The sequence below is a fragment of the Magnolia sinica genome, chromosome 3 (genome assembly GCF_029962835.1).
Source record: "Magnolia sinica isolate HGM2019 chromosome 3, MsV1, whole genome shotgun sequence".
NCBI classification, from domain to species: Eukaryota; Viridiplantae; Streptophyta; class Magnoliopsida; order Magnoliales; family Magnoliaceae; genus Magnolia; species Magnolia sinica.
This window is the reverse complement of record NC_080575.1, coordinates 3319274-3325848: the sequence shown is the minus strand read 5'-3', so window position 1 is coordinate 3325848 and position 6575 is coordinate 3319274. Positions and strand designations below refer to the sequence as shown.

General features: G+C 41.2%; 2 protein-coding genes across 2 annotated transcripts; both read left to right on the top strand.

Annotated features, from left to right (window-relative positions):
- Window positions 1-271: 271 nt before the first annotated feature.
- On the top strand, window positions 272-2091 carry LOC131239305 (uncharacterized). The gene is made up of 2 exons (XM_058236949.1): window positions 272-628; window positions 1629-2091. Exons 1-2 carry the CDS (start codon window positions 369-371, stop codon window positions 2041-2043), a joined length of 675 nt encoding a protein of 224 aa, XP_058092932.1. The 5' UTR covers window positions 272-368; the 3' UTR covers window positions 2044-2091.
- A 720-nt stretch (window positions 2092-2811) lies between these two features.
- LOC131239306 (protein MHF1 homolog) lies at window positions 2812-6190 on the top strand. Its single transcript, XM_058236950.1, has 4 exons — window positions 2812-3193; window positions 3328-3399; window positions 4641-4721; window positions 5933-6190. Exons 1-4 carry the CDS (start codon window positions 2974-2976, stop codon window positions 6073-6075), a joined length of 516 nt encoding a protein of 171 aa, XP_058092933.1. The 5' UTR covers window positions 2812-2973; the 3' UTR covers window positions 6076-6190.
- Window positions 6191-6575: the final 385 nt, after the last annotated feature.

Below are 6575 nucleotides of genomic sequence, written 5' to 3'. Positions count from 1 at the left end.
CACAAAAAGTTTTTAATGGTCATTATTTACTGTTTCCAGTGGTGTGGTCCACCTGAGATTTGGATCTTCTTAAGTTTTTTAATCACGCCCTAAAATGATCTGGAAAATGGATGGACGGCGTGGATATACAACAAATTCATCAAGGTGGGCCCCACACGGTAAGGGTAACACCCACTAAGGTATTACCCGGTAACACTTAGTCCGCTCTCGTTGAGAATAAAGATGGGACAGCACAATTTGTGGTGCGATCCCTTGCATGTGGTGGATTCTCATAGGCAAAAGGCAAGAGAACCACCACCACACAAGGCCCATGAGCCCATCTATATATACCGATTCTCAAAGAACCATGGTTCACGCCCAACCGAGCCATGTCTCGAGCCATCGGCCAAATGGGCTTGTTTTCAAAACGGTTGATTCTTTTGCTGGTCTTGTATTTGTGTGCTGACAAGGGCGAAGCTATGGGGTACGGAAAGCCAGCCACCTGCGAGTCTCTTGAGTGCCCTGCGTATGAGGTGGTAGACCAGCAAAAGGAGTTTGAGGTACGGAGCTACAAGAATGCTGTGTGGATGTCTACTTCCCTTATTAACGCTACTTCCTACAAAGAGGCAGCTGGGATGGGTTTTAATATGTAAGCTTCTCTCTCTCTCTCTCACTCGTCCGGTCTAGAGTCGAGTCGTGACTCGGCCTAACTCGCCCGAGTCAAGGGTGACTCGTGGTTTCGAACCGGACTGGGTTTGACTTCTTCCTAGTCTACTAGGATGAGTCACACGTGTTGGGATTTGGGCTGGGCCAATAGATTTAAGACTTGGACTAAGATGAGGGCAGTACAACAATGTAAATTTTTTTTATCAGTGATTTGTTTCTTTAAATTTTCTTCAAATGCCCATTTCGAGAATATTATAATAAGATGGCAGTGTACAAAACAATACTTTATCAAACGCTCGGTGATCAGCATTAAAATCAAGATAACTAAGTCATTCAAGCCAATTCGATTCGAGTTAATTCAAGTTGGGGTTTGATCCAAGTTGAATTGAGCTCAAACAAGCTTGAACTCGGCTCGAAATGTTTTTGAGCTCCAAAAACCAGCTGAGTGTTTGACCATTTGGATGATAGGTTCTGGCCTAATCGGATTTGGGTTCATCTGGGCCTAGTTTCATGTCCTTTGCCCGGCCCATTTTCAACCTCTAGATTTTTTTTTTAATTACAGACATATTAACATGCTCTGGTAGAGTATAATGGATCATACTCGTTCATCCACCAGCTTCATACGTGGATGGAACCCTAGAATCACCAAGGTCGCCATGGACGTGGCATGGCTCTAAAATCCCACTTACAAACGATACAGATTGTCCGATCTGATCATCGTCAGGGGAAGGTTAAAAATGAAAATGATAGATTGTCCCAGTTCAATGATCAAAATCTAACGGTTAGGATCGTTGGATCATTGCGAAATTGGGGCTATTTCCTGTCCACAATGACGGCCACATTTCAGATGGTGTAGATGAGCATGATCCATCTCATGTATCAAGTGGATTTGTTCTGATAGATGGCGGTTCTGATAATCCGATAATCTATTCATGTGGGCCGCATGCAGCTGTGTTAACCTTGGTTCCTTCCCTTCATTGCAGGCTCTTTGCATACATTCAAGGGAAGAACAATCAAGGGCTGAAAATCAACATGACCGCACCTGTTCGAGTGGACATTCTTCCTTCGACTGGCCCACTCTATAATTCATCTTTCACTGTACATTTCTACGTGCCTCAAAATTACCAAAATGACCCACCTCTTGCTGAAAACGTGCACCCAGAAGGGTGGCCCAAACAGCATTATGCAGCCGTTAGGCGATTCGGAGGTTTCCTCAACGATTCGAGCATACTCATTCAAGCTTCCTCGTTGAAGAAGAGCCTCCAAGGCACACCCTGGGAATCCGTCGTTGTAACTAGTGACGGTGGGCCATCGATCTACACCGTTGCTGGCTACAATTCTCCATTTGAATCTGAGAATCGTGTCAATGAAGTGATGTTGCTGTTTGATAAGTTCTGATTGTGTTGTATGCTCTATGTATAATAACCATGCTTGTTGTCTAGACTACTTCACCGGCTTCAAATTTGACAAAATGGCTGTTTGGATGCACAATCCAATTCAATTGCAATTGCAAGTAAAGTGAAACTGTAGCCGAGGCTTGCTACAAGCCTACAATACATCCTGACGTCTTGCTCTTTTACATTGAGGCTGTAATTATTGAATATGTGATCATGTTTTAATGATCCACGCCGTTTATCTGATGGGCCTGACTGTGGAAGGAGATACCCAAAAATAATGGGCTGTGGTTGGATATTCTAAAGATAAAAAACTCAAAATTGAAGTATTGTAACCCATTCATATTTAAAGAGAGAGTCAAATGTTCCAATTTAGAGTGGGTATCCCCATACAAATGAGGCCCATTACATAAACGGTTTGGATCACTGAAAGATGTACCAAGATCCAAAGGCTAGAGTCTGGACATCTTACACCAATAGCTCTGGATGTAAGCTAGCAAACCCCGGCTTGCAACAGACCGGCCGGGGTTGGTTCAAGCCCGGTGTTTTTTGAACTAGTCGGGCGGGCCTGCCTGCTGGGCGGGGCCATTCGCGTCGCAGACTCGTGTTAGTTTTGCTCTATTAAAAAAGTGGTGGTGACTCCACAAATGTATACGTGGCATAGTTGTACCGAAATCCAGACCGTTAAAACTTAAAATCACTGAACCAAACGTGTATGGGGTGAAAAAATTTCCAATGGAAAGATGATATTGACCATCTGATATTTCCCATTTGAATTTGGACAACTCACTATTTTACTTTCAGCCATACATTTGATAGCTATTAATGGGATGGTTAGGATTTCTTGATCAGTATAATTTTAGAGATGTAATCAATACACAATGAGAACCACAGTTCGGATGGTCTAGATAGCTGTGTGAGGACACTGAAGAGGATGTGTCACCACAATCTTCTAAATGGTGAAGAACTAACATTTGAGTCTACAACCATCCATGTATTTCCCGCCCCTTTTGCATACTCCCGCTCAGAGAAAGAAGCCCTAGAAATGAAAGGAGGGGCAGAAAGCGATTTTGAAAGAGAAGACGATGATGAAAGAAAGGAGATTCTCAAAGATCGGTTTCGTCTCTCTCTCATTTCTATTGCCGAATCCGAAGGTTCGATTCCACTTCTTTCCATTTCTCTCTACCATTTTTATTTTATTTTATTTTATTTTTTTAATTTCCCCCCCTTTAACACTATACTTACACAAATACCCCCCCTTTTTTTTTTTTTAATTTCATTTTTACAGCTAAAAAGTACGGTATGGAGATATCTGCACCAGTCATGACATGCATTTCTGACCTTACTTTCAAATTCACAGGTAACAGAAAAAAAAAAAAAAAAAACCCTTCCTGTTGCTTTCTTTTTTAATTCTGATGGCAAAATCATAAAATGATATGTTTTTTGGACCTTAATTTTTATCTTTGTTCTAATTTAGGTGAATTCTATTTTGGGCCCCTAAATTTTATATTACTATGATGTTACTGTCTAAATTGCATGTGTGGCCGAATCAGGACGGTCCATTCATCACCTGGCCCACACAGTAGAGAGCAATCGACAGTCGATGGATTGATTCAGTGTACATGATGCAGCCCGCCGAATGAGTGGATCGGCTTGATTTTTGTGATCAATGATCCTAGAGGTGTGGCCAACCTTTTCAATGGCTTGGATGACACACACATGCCATGTTGATTGCAAGTGCACTGCCGGGTTGGCCTAGGGGCGGTGGATCCTTGTAGGGCCCACTGCGATGTAAATGACTTGCATCCACGCGGTTCATCCGTTTTGACAGCTCATTTTAGGCACGATCCCAAAAAAGAAGTAGATCCAAATCTCAGGTGGACCACACCACAGGAAACATTGATCATTAAAAACTTCTTGTGGGCCACAAAAGTTATGGAGCAAGCTGATATTTGTGTGGTCCCTTCATCCAGGTGCTTGTGACCTAATCAATGGTTGGATGGCAAATAAACATTCCGGTGGCCCCCAAGAAGTTTTTAATGGTGGGTATTCAATCACCACTGTTTCCCATGGTATGGTCCACCTAAGATTTGGATCTACTTCATTTTTGGGATCATGCTCGAAAATGAACTGTCAAAATGGATGGACGGTGTGGATGTAAGGCACATACATCAAGATGGGCCCCACAGTCAGGGATCCATAGAAGCCACTCCTGAAAGTTCCCAGATTGGAAGATACTAACACTTGTACTGGTTCCCTACAAATCAATGGTTATGAAAAAAAATACAAAAACCGTTCCACATCTAATAGAAAGTCAAAAGTTTGGAGGGTTGGGATCTCATTATGTGGGAGAATTTTGGGATAGCCCCATTGCAGTGTGGCCCATCAGATTAACATTCTACTTTACTGAACAATGGGCCCCAGATACACAAAACTATAGTTCATCTGTATAATGCTACCAACTCGAGTTCGGTGCATGATACTTGCTAAGGCAGTGGATTATTGGGGAAAAACTGTTTTTTTCAATTTCTTGGCTTCTTTTTTCTATTATGCCAAGGCCAAAGAAAATTTGTTGATGGGTTTCACCCCTTACGAAAGCAGAGCAGTTGGCGAAGGACCTAGAGCTATTTGCACGGCACGCCAATCGCAAGTCTGTGAACGTGGAAGACGTCATACTTTCTGGTAAGCTTATTGAGTTTTGATGTTTTGAATGTGGATGATGCAAGGTGAATTTGGTCATGCTATGGAGGTAGATTGATTTCCACCTTAGGGTGTGTGTTTGGATGCACCATTGAACTGAATTTGGATTATTATCGGTCTAATCATTCGCAAATAACTAAGTCTCCAGATTCCTTAGTCCCTCTTTGGCTCTCACTTAAAAAATGATTTAATCTCATTTTAGTTAACAACAGTTATGTATTTTGGTAACTAAGTTTCGAAGTTTCCTTAGGTCCTGTTTGGTTGCCACTTCAAAATGATTTTCATCCCATTTAAGTTAACTGTAATAATGTTTTAGAGAGCTTGATATAAATATAATCGGTCTCTAATACATAATTATGTTATCTAAAATGAGATGAACTCATTTTTCAAGTGGCAACCAAACAAGGAGCATTCATGTCGAGGACCCTGGAGCCAAATTGCTGCTACTTCTAATCTCTAGTTAGACATAAAAAATCTTAACTGCAACTTGAGTCTACTTCCTCATTCTTGCTTGCTGGAAATGCCACTTTGATTTTTGTGAATGCCTGTTGATTAAAATGAACATTTTCAATTCAGTTTACTTGTGCATCCAAATCCAGCCTATCCTTTTTATGAGTTACAACAGGTTATATCTGAGCCATTATTTTGGCTTGTTTCTATTTATCGTGGAAATATCTTTTACTTGATATATTTTTTACCTGCAATGAATCATTCCTGCTAAGGTGCCAATGGCTGGAAGATCAGTGTGAGGAGAACCTTCACGGCACAGGTGTCAGTGCTCACACATCCAAAGTTTGGGCCATTCATCAGGGGGTTCCACATGAACATGCCTCGGCCCAAAAATAGGATAATCCACTAATCTGTGGCCCACATGTGTGTGTTGAATATAGTCTATTGGCGTTGTGTTTGTCTATCTTTTCATACACGTGTAGCCCAGATGATTATTGGCTGGCTCATTTTTTTTGGTCCAAGGCATGTTCACGGGGATAAAAATGGTCTGATTTTGGCACCCTAATGCCATCATGCTCACGGGTGTGACATGAAATCTTCCTCTTCGACTGTCTTCACTTGGATCTCCTTCAATTTCTCTTGTTTTTGTCAGATTTGACAATCTGCTGAGCTTCTATTTCTTGGACATGCATGCTTTATTTCAAATTGTGGGGCATTGTAAGCTTGTTTCATTTTGTTTTCAGCTCATAGGAATGAACATGTTGCTACATCGTTAAGGTCCTTTGCTGATGAAATGAAGGGAAAAGAGCCTCAAAATGACAAGAAACGAAAGAAGTCTTCAAAAAAAAAAGAAACAGTTATTCCTGATCAAGTTGACATCTCCTGATGTTAGCCTCAATAAGAGGTAACCTTCTGCTTAGTCATGGATCAATTAAAATCAGTGTAAACAGAATGCATATTTTCTTCTATTAGCTGCCAATGACAGTTGGTTCTTTCTTTTATTCTTTTATTCTTTTTTTTCCTTATCAAAATCGCTTGTAGTAGCCAATAGTTTTGAATGACCTATCAATTATTACACCTTTGGAAATCACTATGTTTCACAAGGTTACCCAGATTGGGGGTCCCTATGGCACATGATGTGGGAACAAGTATGCTACTTCTCCAATATGTGGCATGCTAGCAATTGGATCATGCGGGTTGCTCCAGTCATGGTATTAAAAAACAGTTACTCATTAGCCGTATCAGCTGCTGTTTAAAGGAAATGGCTGCCCCTGTTATGTGACACCAGATTAATCGGTCTGGTATGAAAAAATGGGTGGTATTGGCATTGTTATGAGGCTGATACATCCGTTACAGGCTTATACAGCCATAAAGAGCCCATTTTGG

Coding starts and splice junctions, on each gene's coding strand:
- LOC131239305 (XM_058236949.1), top strand. CDS start 369: ATGTCTCGAGCCATCGGCCAAATGGGCTTGTTTTCAAAACGGTTGATT. Junction 629..1,628: donor GCTGGGATGGGTTTTAATAT/GTAAGCTTCTCT, acceptor CCTTCATTGCAG/GCTCTTTGCATACATTCAAG.
- LOC131239306 (XM_058236950.1), top strand. CDS start 2,974: ATGTGTCACCACAATCTTCTAAATGGTGAAGAACTAACATTTGAGTCT. Junction 3,400..4,640: donor CCTTACTTTCAAATTCACAG/GTAACAGAAAAA, acceptor TTACGAAAGCAG/AGCAGTTGGCGAAGGACCTA. Junction 4,722..5,932: donor GGAAGACGTCATACTTTCTG/GTAAGCTTATTG, acceptor TTTTGTTTTCAG/CTCATAGGAATGAACATGTT.